This window comes from Scardinius erythrophthalmus (genome assembly GCF_964197995.2).
Source record: "Scardinius erythrophthalmus genome assembly, chromosome: 15".
In the NCBI taxonomy this organism is placed as follows: Eukaryota; Metazoa; Chordata; class Actinopteri; order Cypriniformes; family Leuciscidae; genus Scardinius; species Scardinius erythrophthalmus.
In genome coordinates, this window is record NC_138235.1 from 26,710,155 (window position 1) to 26,727,015 (window position 16,861).

General features: G+C 34.6%; 1 protein-coding gene across 24 annotated transcripts; it reads right to left on the minus strand.

The window, feature by feature from the left end:
* Positions 1-749: 749 nt before the first annotated feature.
* On the minus strand, positions 750-16,724 carry LOC308703723 (membrane cofactor protein-like). Of its 24 annotated transcripts, none has more exons than XM_081387528.1 (14): positions 16,459-16,699; positions 15,783-15,894; positions 11,689-11,883; positions 11,308-11,404; positions 11,122-11,198; positions 10,713-10,895; positions 10,387-10,560; positions 8,773-8,955; positions 8,297-8,383; positions 6,959-7,003; positions 6,087-6,140; positions 4,971-5,004; positions 2,576-2,646; positions 750-2,154 (listed from the first exon to the last, which is right to left on the minus strand). In XM_081387528.1, exons 2-13 carry the CDS (start codon positions 15,850-15,852, stop codon positions 2,592-2,594), a joined length of 1,254 nt encoding a protein of 417 aa, XP_081243654.1. In that variant the 5' UTR covers positions 15,853-15,894; positions 16,459-16,699; the 3' UTR covers positions 750-2,154; positions 2,576-2,591. The 24 variants fall into 24 exon arrangements, with proteins under 24 accessions (XP_081243654.1, XP_081243637.1, XP_081243655.1 ...); XM_081387511.1 differs by having other exon boundaries at positions 6,959-7,009; positions 16,459-16,692; XM_081387529.1 differs by lacking the exon at positions 16,459-16,699 and adding an exon at positions 16,163-16,302.
* Between the last annotated feature and the right edge of the window lie 137 nt (positions 16,725-16,861).

Genomic DNA, 16,861 nt, shown 5'->3' on the forward strand with positions numbered 1-16,861 from the left:
CTGTCTAGTGGTAAACTAGATTTATGAACGCAATTACATTTTTGACAGATTTTGCATTACAGCAACTTGCACTGTTATCTTTAGGACTACTGTTTTTTTTTTTTTATCTCATCTTTTAAAACTGGTGGTTTATTTCTCAGATTGTACTAGATTTGTATGTTTGTGTAGTTGTACATTTAAGATTTGCCAATATTGAATTATGCCAAATATACAATTTAAGTGCCTATGATGAACCGGTCACTGGTTGGAAAATGAAAAGTGCTAAATAATAAAAACAAGCCATTAAGGTAAATTGTTATATTGGTTAGTTAGTGAATTATAATTTTTCAATTAGACTAATAAAAGTGCCAAAAGTACCAATATTCATGTATTTTCAATGGACACAATGTTTGAAATATATGACTAAAATTGAATAAAAATATAAAAATGTGAAGTTTTATAGTAGATCAATATTATGATTAATAGCATATAACATGTCAGCATTTTGCTATAGCCTGTGCAACTGGATGTAAGTTATGAAGTGACTTTAATAAGCTCATGGTCCAGTGGGATTCATGTTTAGTGTAACACTTTTATTTTACGTTTTGTTTGGCATTGTCATGAAACATGCAGATATTGCACATTTGTATTAATATCTCTGGAATATGCCTTTTCTTCACCAGATTTGCTGTCAGTGTGGTGCATTGCAACATTTTATAAAACGTTTCTGTCTCTAGATGAACGATTAAACTACTATAAAACACTGAATATGTTGACTGAATGTGAATGTTTATTGGCAGCCGTGTGTGATACAGAAAGCAGCTCTTTTATTGATATGCTGGTTGAATTTTGCAATATAATGTATCAATCCATTAAGCAATGGGTGATGCAAACTGTAATTTTACAACATTATACATTTCTTCCAAACATACATTTTGCAAAATCAAAGAAATTAAGGGAACACTTGTCAATTAAGAAGTTTTCTCTTGATCGGTATACCTGGCTCAGTCGTCACTTAAACTTTAGGTACAAATAAAAGTCTTCTGTTTTGATTGTGGAGCTTTTATTTTGAGACCATCCAGGCTCCCACAGCTCAGTGAAATATAGAATTGCAAGACATGAGAGATGGATTTATATTTGATTACAACTTTGTAGTATTACAGCATTTGTAATATGGCCAGTGCAAATGAGAAATTGAGCAGAACAGAACCATGGTTTAAATGCATTACAAAAGCCAATCACTAAAATAAAATCTTTCAGATTAAAAGTAGAAAGCCACTAGTTAAACAGCCTATTATATATATATATAAAAAAAAACAGCCCTCCTTTAGGGGAAATAATTCTACAAGTTGTTGAATCTGAATTGCTTTTTTACCAATTTTACATCAGAAATAGTTGAAAATAATGCTTGCCCCACCCCCAATAATAAATTAATAAAGAATGAAACATTTGTAGGTATTTGGGTCATGAGTATTTTGGACAAGGCTGTAATTATAAATAAAGCACATAAGTAAAGGAAAATGACATTTAACATGGCAGAAATCTCTTTTATCTTCATTAGATCTGAGTTTGTAATCAATACTAATACCAAAGCATTTCTAATGAAATCTGAACCAGATTCTGCACAACACAGAACAAAAACCCAAAGAGAATGAAAAGACACTTTAAGAACTTCAGCAAGATGAATCAAACCTTTCCGTTTAAAATCTGCACTGCAAATCGCATTCTGCAACAAATCTACTAGGTTAACTCCTGCACAATTGCTATTTTCTCCATGGATAAACTCAAACAAAACCTCAAGCAATTCATACATTCATGTTTTTTCAACAATTATTTATGCCCTCAACAAAATGAGTGAGGTAAGGGAGATTCAGTGCATCATTAAAACGAAGAGTGATAAGTGCAACACGGTTTCAAAAAATTAGAAGTTAGAAATGACAAGCAAACACTTTATAAAAGTGTGAAATCAAGACAGACCCATTTCAGATCATGAGAATGCAGAATGGGGTAAAGTTAGACTGCTAGAAATGAGCTTGGTTTTTCAAAATGTGATTATGGATTATGCTGCGAGAAATCATCCAGCCTGTTGACGGATCCTGGTAAGCACTTGTATAAACGATATGTATTTGCAGGATGCTTCACTTGGATTTTCTTAATGAAAGCCTTTATTTAGCCCTGTAAAAAGAATATGATTTAGTGAGTCATTTACAAAAAAAATAACAGATTAATGCATTTCTTGGCTATGATCAAGACAAGAAAGAACAAAGAATGAACTATATAAATGATATTATAATATATATTAAGGTCCCGGTAATAAGGCTCAGGTAAAAGCTAGTGTCTAGAAGATACTCATGCATACTGTCCTTTATTCATCAACAGCCTGTATGGATATGCTAAATTCATTGTCATGAGGAAGAACTTATACTTCTGATGTCAGAAACCCATCCATCCCAAAAATAGAACCCACATTGATGCTTGTACGATGTTCAGAAACTTTGGCCGTCCACTCATGGTGAGGTAACAAGGAGAAAGTAGGAGAACCCCTTGACTTTGTAACACATTAAAGAGAAAGTTGCATAGTACCCTTTGCCCTTACCATGTATGTGAGGGTGTTATAACGCTCCCTCTCCCTCCCTCTCATTAGTCGCCACCTTTTCACGTTTTGACCTGCAATCCAAAAGTCCAGTAATGGTCTGCATGTGCATAGCTAAATATCTGGGTATATTAAACTTCAAACCATCACCCATGCACTTACAAGACCTCGTGTCATAGTCAAACACAAAAAAACTATGGAAGCTTGTTTCTGCCATGGAATAAATCAAATTAATTCTGCCTTTTTCATCTCACAATTTTGACATTTTTTCCTCAGTAACTAGCAGTTGCAAGGAAAAAAAGTCAAATTTGTGAGTTTATATCCCAAAATTGACTCAGAATTGTGAGATTATAAAGTCAGAATTGCAAGATATAAACTTGAGACAAACTTGCAATTCTGACTTTTCTTCTTAGTATTGTAAGATATAAACTCACAAATCTAAGGGAAAAAGGTCAGAACTATGAGATATACATTGTACAAAAAATTGCGAGATTTAAAAAAAAAAAAAAAAAAAAAAAATTTTTTTTTTTTTAGAAAAGTAGAAAATAACCTTTATTTTTAGCGCAATTTTCCAACGGACAAAATTGCGATTGTTAACTCATGATTTCTGTTCTGTCTGTGCGCACCAATCTTGCACTTCTATCTACTCCTCAACCAGACCACCTAGAGACTTCGGGTTTTTGGCATTATGTTAAGGAAGGTCTAATCTCGGGAACGTACAAAAAAAAAAAAAAAAAAACATAAAAAGATTTACTATCTCTTAGTGTTGTGATCCCATGACGTCAGAAAATTGCGCTAAAACACTCACTGAGTTTTTATTACTTGTTTATTCTGTGAAGGAAACAAGCTCCCATAGAAAACCCTTCCACAAAAAAAAAAAAAAACCCTGCACAAATCTTCCCATTAAGGCCATCAGCATTAAGCGTAGCAAAACTGAAACCACTTCCAGAAAGATTTTTTCATGGGAACCTTTTTTGATGAGAATTTTTGCACAATGAAGCATTTTGTGGATTGATATATTGTTGCACATATATTTGTTTAATTACCTGCTCAACAGCATTCTGCCAAAATGCGATTTAAACATTTCTCATATAATCTTGTATAAAATATTATGTGTTATATAAAAACCATGAACCAAAACAATCCATTCTGAGATAAATCACATCATTATATATATTTGGATTTGAAGCAAAAATAATGCATTAAAAAAAAATAAAAAAAAATATAAGTACCAGTGTGCACTTAAATTCTCATGAGAAAATGAACTGCTCATGAAGCACTGTGGCTTTGAATGACATAATTGGTACAAAAAAGATACTACTGACTTGAAGCCCGTTTACACCTGATCAACTTATACGTTTTCTCTGATCGGATAGCTCAGAGCTATGTCCGAAATCGCCCCTCATACCCTTAAATAGGGCCCTAAAATGTAAGCTTTATGTTATTTGAGCCTAAGAAACAACATCTGTGATAAACAGATGTGCATGTCAGATTTAGTTGCTGAGCAGTTTTTGAGATTTCAGGATTCCCCCATTAAAATAGTTTGGACTTGTTCTTGGATGCCCAGAGACATTTCACGCCGAATGAATTCCTGCATCTCGCCCGCAGCTGAATCATCCATTTTCCAAAACGCTGGTCCAATGTGGCTACAGTGTAATACAGGTATAAATTCAATTTGAATTGATTATTAAATTGTTTAATTACAGTTTATACATGCTAGCTTCCATGGCAGAGTTCAAGATAAATCTTTTCATCACTAATGGAGCTTCCAGATTGCTAAGTTTCAAATGATTATTAAACAGCAAGCACAAACTAGGCAAAAGCGGCAGCCCTTCTGGCACACTAAGTGTCTGAATTCGCACACTCGTTTTCATTCCTTAGATATGATAATAGCGAATGAATAGGGTAATTTTTTAACCTATTATGAAAACAACACATTTGACTGCAAAATATTCAGATATATCAAGTATGAAGGTTTGAAGTTATATTCCAATCGCCTAATGGAAATTCTCAAGTGAACAACTACATATTCACAGCTTCAGAGTGGATTTAATTATATCAATTATGTCATTCCCAATGCTTCATGAAAGCAGTTCATTTTTTTTTTTTTTAAGGTAGAGATATCTTCAGGATTATGGGTAATCTAGTTGTACACCAGGGAAGAGTCTGTATATTTTGAGAATACTCATGTTTTGAGCTGTATATATTTTGAGCTGAGTATATTAAACCTTAACCTCAAGGCATCTCCATTTCCCATGGAAAATGTGTGGAAAACCACACGTTTTATAAATCTGAATGCAAAACATTCCTTTGGCTTTTAGCCAATATAAGAGTGCAAGAAAAACATCTGAGAAATCACAATAAGCAAAGAGGAACTAAGACAATGCAGATAACTTACCGTTTTCTTTTGTAGGCAAATACTCCACCGATGGCTATTAAACAGAGAAGAATTGTAAGTATTCTTGATTCAAACAGAAAAAAAAGAAATTAATAAATTCTCTAATAAATGTTTCAATCCCACATAAAAACTAATTTTCTCAAATTTCACAAATACAAATTACAACAGATAGTGTGTGACAGTGGATTTGCCAACAATAAGTTAATTTCCAGTGATGCTGTTAGCGGTAGGATATTACTTTAAGTGTGCCCAGGCTCTCCCGCTTGTTCTTGAAATGTTGTGGTTTCTCCCACGAAATGCTACATTAGTTGTTTGTCGGAACATATCTTTAAAGCAATGTCTGCATTTCTAATAGCGCTCGCTATTTCTTTGATTCAGCAGGGGTTATGATCCTAGGTCAAACCTGGCTTACTGTGTTTTCCGTAATATTTTATTTCATCTGATACATGCTGTGAGAGGCAAGTTTGTTTGTATAGCACATAAACCTGCATGATTCTGGATGAATGGAGATTAATGGTTTTTTGGTTTCAAACAGAGATGACGTTTCTCCCACGATTCTGAACAAACAATAAACAAAATAACAATTTACTATAGGTTCTGACAAAATGTTAATTGGCTGCAGTCTATTTAAATTAATTTAATTAATCTGAATTATAAAAAAACTTAAAAAAAAACTTGAACAAATCTCTTGAATGACTGAATCAATGACAAATTCATTTTTTAACAGTCCCTTTCCGCCATATGGTGGCGTAAAGATATAATCGTTATTTGAAACGCCATGTTACTTTTAAAAGGTGATTTGCTCTATTTTGATCGCTTCCACAGACATCAGTGTTTTTATCTGAACTATAAACTTTTATCTGGGATATCCAAAAAGTTAGCTTCAGTGGGGAACCAGTCTTGGGCTACAGGGTGATACTGGCCAAATCCCAGTACTTCTGTGAATATTTGTATATTTGTAACATAAAAAATAAATGCCACTGTGTGGTTGAAAAGAATGTTTGTGAAGCTGTTTAAACCTATACATAACAGCTGCATTTTTTCTCTCTTTAATTTTATAACTGGGTTTTTGTAGACGTGTAGATTATCTGGTGAATTATGCCGACTGAGACTTACCCGAACCAATAACAATCAAAACACCAAAAACAATCCCTAAAGTCCTTGCAACATCTGAAAAGAGAGACAATTTATTGCAAAGATTAAAACAAAATGAACAGTACAGGACATATCTTTGCAATATACTAGAAAAAAAAAACAAATAATTTTGTTACATTTGTAACAAAGTTAAGAATAACTTGTATGTAAATTGTCAATTAAAAGCAAGCTGCAAAGGCCAACTAGAAATATGACATGGACACATTTGGAGGTTTTTGGAATTTTCTACAACAGACAACCTCTGAGCTGTGTGATGGATTTTTTAAATGAATCATAACTAACATTTGTTTTTGTTGCAGGAACAACATTCGTATGCTTTTGGCCAAATGTATGTTTCCCCTTTTACTTTGGTTGTGTAGGTGTAAAAATAACAAATATGGGAACTTTAACTAGACAGATGTGATTATGAAGTAGCAAGAGGGCTTGTCTATGAAGAACCAATCAAATTGTGGGGAAATTATGTAATGTTTCATGTCATTTTTGCCATACCCCTATTTTATAATAACTGTTGTATTTGTGTTTTCCGTTCGACTCTTTGTGAGACTCTTAGGCGGGGTTAGATTGTGGCTTAGACGTCAACACGTGCGTTCAGAGGTAACTCAACGGAGTATAATATTTTTCAGGTGTCAAGGACACTCGGTTCAACTTAAGTCAGGTGCGTAGGGGAAAAATCTACCACAGCTGACAAACAAACAATTAAACGGGTCACAATCTAACATCAAAGATGCGAAATATGAATTTAAAGGAATACTAACATTATCACATATTAATAGGAATCAGCTCCTTATTGGATAGTATAGTAAAATAAAAACTGAACTTAAAAAAACACTTACTTGAGCTGGATGTGGGATTTGTGCCACCTTTGTCATCTTTGTCATCTGTGGCTTAAAAAGAACAAAGTCAGGTAAGTGTGTGAGAGAGAGAATGTAACAGAATTCAAAAATAGAAATAGATCCATAACTTAGAAGAAGTTAAAAATGCAGTATTAGTGTAAATGAGTTTTCCCCAAACAGTGCCATTATAAAAGAGCTAACAACATTAAGATCTGGTTAGAGAGAGAAACAAGAAACTTTCTGCAGTAGACCTGACATTTAATCATGTAAAATTCTAAAATAATTGCAAGTATAAGAAAAAAAAAGCCAAAAAGATATCAGTACAAGTGCCAATATCATAAAATGCTACACATTGTTATTTACTCTTAAATTGGAGTTAATAGATGTTAATGTAGAGTTAATGTTAAACTGGCAATGATACAGAGAGTTGTAATGATACCTAAAGATGATTCTGGCTCATTTAGAATTTTAGTAGAGGTGGGAGCAATCGTTTCAATGATGAAATAATTCGGCTCACGAATAACCTCAACCCAAAATGATCTTAGGCAACCGTGAGTTTCATTTTCATACAACATGCCCAATCCATCTCAATGTAAGGGCTTTCCATGCAACCTTTTCTTTACAGCTGGTCGTCCTCACTCTCAGCAAACATATGACACAACACCTTTTCTTGCTCTTTTACCTGATATAATGAAATATATTTAAGATCTTAATGTGTTTATAAGGCCACAAAGAGTATGTGATTTTTGCGCACATATGGTTTCTGTTGTTCCTACATTTTTTCGTAATTTTCAAAAATGTGTATGTTTTTGGAATGTTATTGGTGTATCATGATTGGACTCAGATTTTTTTGCACATGTGCATATGCATGGTTATTGAAAAAGAAAAAGTGTTGTGAAAAGCGCAATACAGATTCATTGAATTGAATTATACCTATTACATTTGGCAGATCAGAGCAGACATATATTAGTATGTCTATGAATCCAGGATACGTACAGCTGTACTTTAATTCCCAAAGAGATTTGATAATAATAATAATAATAATAATAATTATAATAATGATAATAATAATAATAATAAGATGTGTAGAGAATTTTGTAATCACATCACTGAATCAAAATTGAATAAAATTGTGAGCTTACTAAAAATTCTTGCTAAAAATTCTCTTTTTTCATAATTGGTGACACCACTACAGAAAGTTTCTTAGCTCTCTCTTTCTGGATTTGTATGTCGTTAACATCGTTGATTGGTCGTTAACGTTAACACAGGGCCATTTAGAGAACATAAATGTGTATCTAAGATTGTCATAATGGAGAATAGATTTAAAGAGTGCAATACCATCAGTGTTAGGTCGAGCCTTGGAGGTTACTACCGTGGAAGTTACTATCGTGGAAGTTGTGGTTGTTGTACTTGTTGTACTTAGGGCTGAGAGTCAAACATGTAACATACACATTGGGTTAGGGAACTAGAAATAGGAGTTCAAGAAGTCTAGATAATATCAGAAATACAAATCACACTCTTATGTGCTTAAAATGAGAGAGAGAAGAAACTTTCTAAAGTTTTCTTCAGAGATCCATGAAAGTTCATGGCGATGTAAATATAAATTAATTTTGCGCTAAAAGGCATGAAATTAATATTGTCATATTAATCAATATATAATCTAGTCAGTATATGTCAGTAATGTGTCAATATATGTAAACATAATTACTTATCCTGAAAGTAATTATATTAATCATTAAACTGTTTACTAATCAACAGAAAAAAGAAAAAAGTAAAGAAAACTTTTCATTTTCATCTCTTGACTGGCAACGTACCCACACATTTTGGCAGGTCAGGTTTAAAAGTCCCATCCTCAGAACAACGAAGTGTTGAACTTCCAATAAGATTAAACCCACTGTCACATTTGTAGGACACAACCTGTAAATAATCATAACTGTCCAGAGGCTGCTCTCCAAGCTGTCCATTTACTATGGCTGGAGGTGCCTTACATTTCACCACTAAAGAGAAGAAAAAAAAGTTGTCTCTTCAAAGTCATATTTCAGTCAAATTTAAGAAACGAAAACCTTCACCTTTACAGAAAAGATCTCTGCCATCTTGTCAGTATATGTAAGAAATGTGTCAATATGTATACATAAGTACTTATCGTCATGTTTGATTTTAGGTCAGTCAGATTCGAGGATCGGAACTAACTGTTATACATATTAAAAACAACCTAACAAGCTTATTGTCAGGTTTATGTTCTGTTATTTGGACCCATATTTTGTCATTCTCTTCTGTTTACTTCACTTCCTGTTTCAATGCTGTTTAGTTTCGGTTACTGAAAATCTCCTCGTTTTTGTTCATGCTGACCACATCGTAAGTAAGACTTATTAATATAGCTTATTAAGATACAACAATTTGTATGGTCCTGTCAAGCAGACAAAAACATGAACATGATGAATAGGACATGTGGCTTTGCATGGTTAAACGACGTACAGCTATTATCACTTAGGGTGTACTCACTTTTGTTGCCAGCTATTTTGACAATAATGGCTGTATGTTGAGTTATTTTTAGAGGACAGTAAATATATACTGCTATACAAGCAGGAAGCAGCACATTGACTACTCTAAAATCTATCCAAGTTTCATTTCTATAGTATTGTCCATTGAGAAGATATACTAAAATATTTGCTGAAATGGGAGGGGTGTACTCACTTTTGTGAGATACTGTATAGATATTTATATCACAATATATTTATAATTTAACATGACCCGTTAACTCTACTATTACTAACAACAAATAAAAAATAATAAAAAAGCGGATCACAAAGACATCCTAAAATTAAAATAGAGGTATTATGGTCCATATTCCAAATCTTTTGAAACTATCCTAAAGCACTATGTGATGAATGAAATTTAAAAAGCATAATTCATTGAAAACATTCTGCTCTATAAAAGTGTCCAGCAAGCTTACTTTCATGGCTGTTAAGATCTGAAATTTTGTGCACAAGTTTTATGGGTGACCTCTATGGTGGTGTTTTATCACATGTCTCGGCCCCATTTACTTTCAGCTAAACATCTCCCTTTGTGTTTCACAAAAGACTGCTATGGAGGAAGAGAATGTTACTGATCGACTGTGTGAACTTCACTTGTTGACTCCTTTCTTTTTACACAGCAAATAGAGGGACCCAAGCTGTATTTTTTGACCGCCCACTCCCACCCGCAGAAAAGGTAAAACCGCCCACTCCCGCGAGATTTGCGCTGGGTCCAATCCCAATGCAGCCCTCTAAATGTGAAAGTCAGCTAGACTAATAGCTCAAGAATTAACAAATGACAAGTGAGTAAATTCTCATCTTCATTTAGGGTGAACTATCCCTTTAAACAGATTGACATCACTAAGAGATAACAGGGTGTGCAGTCATGCAATAATAAAATCATTATATTCTTACCAATGCACTCTGGTGGTTTAGGGTTCCATCCATTTTCTGTACACACAATATGAGATTCTCCTTTCATTGTATAGCCATCATCACATTTGTAATCTATTAAGTTGCCCAGTTTATAAGGGGGTAGTCTTCCACCGATTCTAGATGCGTGTGGAATTTCAGGCTTTGGACACCCATCTGAAAAAAAGAAAAGAATAAAAGTTTATGTAATTTATGTAAATGAATTGTATTAATCATTAAACATTTTATTCATCAACAGAAAAAAAGAAAAGAAATTTAAAAGAAAGTAAAAACTTTTTATTTTTTTTATTTCTTTAACCATAACTTACCCAAACATTTTGGTGGATCAGGTTTAAAAGTCCCATCCTCAGAACAATGAAGTGCTGAACTTCCAACAAGACTAAACCCACTCTTACATTTATAGGACACGACCTGTAAATAATCATAACTGTCCCAAGGCTGATCTCCAAGCTGTCCATTTACTATGGCTGGAGGTGCCTTACATTTCACCACTAAAGAGAGAGAAAAAAAAGTTGGCTCTTCAAATGTCATATTTCAGTCAAATTTAAGAAATGAAAACCTTAAAAAAAAAAAAGAATCCTAGTGATTAAACACTTATTTTCAGATGCATCTCAAAGTGAAGAGCACATAATTGTTTATACTCATCATGAATTGTTCTGAATAAATGTGTGCTCTTCAAGGTTATATTTCATTTAAGTTTAAGAAAAAACCCCTCACCTTCACAGACAGGATCTCTGCCATCCCATCCACCCTCTCTGCACCATCTATATTTTATCTGTCCATCTAACATATATCTGGGGGGGGAAAAGATCATCTTCTAGTTCTAACCAAATCAGAGCACATCTAAATCTAAATACATGGTTAAAACAGCACAAAGAAACTGACTTAAATGGTTTCACTTACCCTGTGTTACACACTGCTGTAATTTTGTCGCCAAATGAAATCCCTTCTATTTCATATCTCCCATTGATAATATCTCGAGGACTTCCACATGTTTTTTCTGCAAAGTATTAAATATATTATTGACATATTGAAAAATAATCTTTAGTGTTGCCTTACTTTATATGACAGATTTATTTTAAGCGGAAATGTGTGATGCTGTGAAGCTTCCTGCATCAGTGACGAAAAACTGCTATAAAGGATTCTTAAGATATTCAAGGACTTGCTGATCTATACTGTACATCCTTCACATGACTAAATTAGATTTTAAAAAACATTCAAAGGCACTTCAGGGAAATTTACAAATGTAGGGTACTCAAAAAAAAAATTATTGATAGTACATACTTGTGCATTCTAATTCCAGATTTGTCCACTGGTTTCCCTCACAAGTAACATATTTAGATGCTCTTGAGTTTACTGATCTATACCCAGTATCACACTCAAATGTTACAGTGGATCCATCTGGGAAATTTTGAGCCGAGAGAGAAGATTCTGACATGACGACATTCCTTGATGGAAAAGAAGGCGGTGTACACTGTGCTGTGGAGATAAAACACATGCTTTACAGTAATCTGACGCAATACTATTCTATCCATCATCCTCACAATTATTAGCACTACTACACCATCTTAGCTTTATTTTGGTAACAAAGGACTAGATTGTGATCTTTACTTTCTTTACTTTAAACAAAAGTAAATTAGTATGACTTAAGGAAGATGTGCTGTTGAAAATAAATCACAGTGCTTCTTCATATGTTGCTAATACATTTGATTTTGTTCTTTTTTCTTTTTAAATAGAGCCAAAGGTTACAAGATTTGAAAACTTTTGGCCTCTCTCAAACACTGAAACTAAAGCAGATTTTAGACACAACCGTGTTGATAACTGCAACTTAATAATCAAGTGCTTAAGTTGATTAATATAGCACTGTTATCATTGCAAAATGTGTTAAAGGGATACTTCACCTCTGGAAAGATGAATGTGTATTTAAAATAGGTCATTTATGTAGAAGAAATGTGAAATTATTTTTGAATTTGGAGCTTTCTAGACTGAGAAAAGCCAGAAAATTTTTTCTGCACTTGCTTCGCTGCCCTAGGAGGCCACTCCCAAGCCACGGCTACCGGTAAGAGAGCGCAGTTGAAAACAACAAAACTAGCTGCTAGTGAGACTCCGTGACGAGTTTGCCCGGGATTTTCGAGATCGCCCAAAATGTCCGGGATTCGGCTTTTGCGTTCTACAGTCGCCATTCATCATGTTTACTGTGGCGAGCAGGACGAGGCTGAGGGGCGCGGGAGAACGGTGCGAGGCCGTTGGCGTCATTACTGAGACGCAGCGGTCTCGCATCTCTCACGGAGGAGAGGGAATTCTCTTGGCAATGTTAAAACGCACATCAACCGATCACTTGTTTAGTGTTCATGTAAACACTACATTCAGATTCACCAATCGGAATGAATTCAGTTAGATTGAAACAAAAGCTGTGCATGTAAACAATGAATGGCGACCGCAGAAAGCAAAAGCCGAATCCCGGACATTTTGCATGATCTCGACGGCCGGACATGTCCGGGAAAAAGAGGATGGTAACCCCTACTACTCAGCTTTCTCCACAGAACAAGAGCCTGTTAGCTAAGCATCCACAGAAAGACGTCTGATACTAGCCGTTTCTCAATACCAAGTACGCAAAGTTCAGACTTGAGTCCTTGGTAGTTCGGACTGACAAGTTCGATTCAGGAGAACGAACTCCCGAGGACGGGAGGACGCGAGTCCGATAATTCTGCAAATGGAACAGCGGTGTACTTGATAGTGTCACTCAGCTTGCTCTGGCTACTCCGGTTCTCTCTTTATAGGCTACAAATAAAACAAAATATGTTATAAACCACCACTCTGCCTTTTTTCATTTTCATTTAAAAAAATCTTAAACATAATGGCCAAACAAATGAGGTTCAGGCAACGCAATTGATTATCTTCACTGCATATTTACAACAACACGAAATATAAAGCACAACCCTGACTCTTTTTGTTTTAATTTAAAAAATATGATGAATGAAAAACATTATAATATTGATCATTAAAACGAACATTTAGCAAAAAGAGACAGGGTTGTGTCATATGTATACAGTGAAGAGAATGTAGGCAACATGTAGGCTATTATAATAAAATATTTTATATGTTTTAAATATATAAAATAAAATGACATAACCTTTTTTGCTAAATGTCAGTTTTAATGATCAATAATAGCCATTCTAAAAGTATAAGTAGCCTAAAAGATGTAAGAAGCTATACAATAATAAAGCCAACGATTCAGTCAAACATAAGTCAGCTCTCTAGGCTACATAGTTAAATAGACTAACGTTAAATAAAGCTATGAAACTTCACTTTGCCCTCAGCTAAAACGTTTTGCCAGGGAACAAATAATACATTCATGAGACAAATAAAATAAATAAATCGCCTGTTGGATATACACAAGACGATTTAAGTCTCATGTTATACCCAGACTGTAAAAGGTTATACCACTAGACTAGAGACATCCGAGCCAACGGCAAGTCAGCAGCACTAGCCGAGGAAAGGCTGTTCTCGGCGGGGTACAAGCACCGAGCGTCCGATTGCCTGGTTCTCACAACCTCGAAAACGTCAGATCAAATTTTCAAATAGGCGCTATCTTTATAAATAAACCAAAGATTTGAGCTTTAAACAACTACATTCTCGCCTGAAATACTCTTAAAACTACATTTCGTGACACATTTATAGCAGTATTTTTAAATTACGCGGGGTTTCTCCTCTGCTATTGACGCTTGCTGGTTGGTGGTGTGAGATGCATTCTGGGATACCTGGCTTGTCAAGTCCGCACAAGTCACCTCTTGATGCATCCTCGGTAAAAGGGGCGGATCAAGAACACATCCGGGGATTCGAACTGGACTTGGCTAGATGTGAACTTTGAATTGGCACAGTACTAGGGCAGCGACTGATGACGTTTCACAAGTCCACAAGAACACAAGTACAGACAAGAACGCATATTGAGAAACGGCTACTGTGTACATTCTGTGAGTGAGATCATGCGGAACAGCTCCTCCTACTGGCTGTAGCCTTGAACCTCTGGCCAAAAAATCCTCCGATGACGCAAAATGACGATTTTTGCGTCATCGGAGGATTTTTTCCAGACAAAAAATACATAAATCTCTCATCTTAGGGAGATATGAGGGTGGAAAGCATGGTCAGTCTAAAATACTACAGGTTTTCTACTAATACAAAGCTTAATGCTAAATCCTGAAGTATCCCTTTAAGGTTACATAATTATTTGTGAACTATGGGCAAAAACACATCTGCTGGTTAAATCAGTCCTGACAGCATTATAAGGGTAACAAAGAAGAGCTGGCCTATATGGCATTCTAACGGCCTGAGTCTTTGAACCTGATGACATTTTTGCAGGCCAATATAAAAAGTAAAATAATTTTGGATTCATGCATCCAAAAGCAAATGGAAGTTGTGTGCGTTTGTTGTGTTTACAGTGAAGAATTCGGTTAATTCTGTGTATAGTAGCAGCATGCTATGACCATCAAGCTTCAGGCTTAAACTTTTCTGTTTGCAAAGCATTATTAGTTGCTAGTATCAACATTATGCTACTGGGTTATACATGCGTGTAATGTTTGTTCAGTGAATGAACTTACAATGTGCCCTTTTCAATTACTATATTACAGTTTTACACAATTCTCAGAATGGAAATATCATCCACCTTTTTTGAACAAACCTACTGCATTTTAAAATATGGATGGCACTTCAGCTTTGTAGTCATGCCACTCAAAAGGACTGAAACAAATCATTTCTAATAATAAGCTTGTGCTACTAATAATCCTCATCTGTCAGATTGACTGAATGAAATGTAAATTAGCCTTAAATATTCTTATTTCTTACAGTAATATTTGACCCATAATATTGCTCCACAACTACTCTTGAAAGTCCTTGAGCTTTTGGGGGTTTTCATGATCTGCTGAAAGAAATTGATCACTTTTATACTTTTCCTTTTGATGTTAAATTGTTGAGAGGTCAGGAGAATAACGTCACCTATTTGTTCCAGTTTTTGCAAGGGGAAATCCTTAATCTTTTATGATTAGGCTACTGCGAATTTGGACATACTTATTTTGTCACAAACTCCTACTTGGGTTTGAACTTTGTCCTAGTTCGTCTACTAGCCTATATATTGGGAAGTTTTTTTTTTTTCTCACTTAACGTTAATTAAGAACAGAACTCAGAAACTCGCACTGTTTATACTACAAAACAGCATATAATAGTGCATGAGTCCTCGAAATAGGACGCACCGACTGTAAAACTAAATCGTAGTTCACTAACGATAGATAGATAGATAGATAGATAGATAGATAGATAGATAGATAGATAGATAGATAGATAGATAGATAGATAGATAGATAGATAGATAGATAGATACTCACCTCGGACATGTTCACAGATTATAAGAAACGAAAGAAGAGCAAAATTGAGCCACAAAACCTTGCATCCCATCTTGTTAATGTAGTCTTAATCAAGGCCAATGTTATTCGTTTTCTGCACCAAGTAAACAAAAAAGGCATTTTAGCGACACGGCGTAAAGAAATACACTTTTAAAATATGTATTTTTGAATAATCAAAAGTTAACAAGCATTATCTACAGCAAAACAGGCACAAAAGATTCACATAAACAAAACTTGTTTTTGTTAGCCTGTTAGCGGCTAGCATAACAATCAAGACAGGTTTTAATTATTAACGTCATATTATTAAAATACAACATGCACATGATTTGAACGAATGCATAAAATAGGTTTAGTTAACTAACCACGCTTCAGTCGAATTTTTAAAGGCTAATCGTCAGATTAAAATAATGTGTTAGGCAACGCGCGGAAGGGCGTGATGAACACTGAACTTCCTTTCTCTGTTCAGTTCACACCATAGACTGTAAAAAAATACTCATAGCCCAACCCCTAATCTAACCCGACACAGATAATATATCAATATACACATCAATATATATATATTCTTTTTCTCTCTTCATTATAACGTCTTTTCAAGCGGTTGTGGTAGGTATAGCTACTCAGAGAAGTGAAAATGAATCCTTGTTTTAAGCATCCTTACCTTTAGGTGTTTAGGAGGTTTCTCAATGTTCTATGTTTGATTCAGAGGTATATAAAACCCGTTTAACTTTCAGGAAATGAGATTAAGGAGAGGGTGGAGATGTTACTGCAGTTCTCATGAAGTAAATTTCCGTCTAAAGAAGGCGTTACTGATGTGTCATAGACAAGGGTGGAAAGCCTTCTCTGTAGCAACTAGCAAGCCTTTTTAGCTTAAAATGTTCCCAGCAGCTGCATTACTCGTCGTATTCACAACAGCGCCATCTTATCAAAATATTACCAACAAAAACAAAGATTTGAATCAGTTAACCTAAAAAAATGTAAGAATTATTGGTCCTGAAGCATTTATTTTTTTTATTATTGTTTACTTGATTTTTAAATGTTTTCAATGATTTTTGGTCTTCTTT

Bases quoted from the DNA above. Each gene is read 5' to 3' on its own strand.
- LOC308703723 (XM_081387511.1), bottom strand. From the start codon at position 15,852: ATGGGATGCAAGGTTTTGTGGCTCAATTTTGCTCTTCTTTCGTTTCTT. The intron at 8,384-8,772 runs GTACGTTGCCAG...TTTGACTCTCAG, and splicing joins TGACCTGCCAAAATGTGTGG to CCCTAAGTACAACAAGTACA. The intron at 2,647-4,970 runs GTAAGTTATCTG...TTTGGATTGCAG, and splicing joins TTTGCCTACAAAAGAAAACG to GTCAAAACGTGAAAAGGTGG.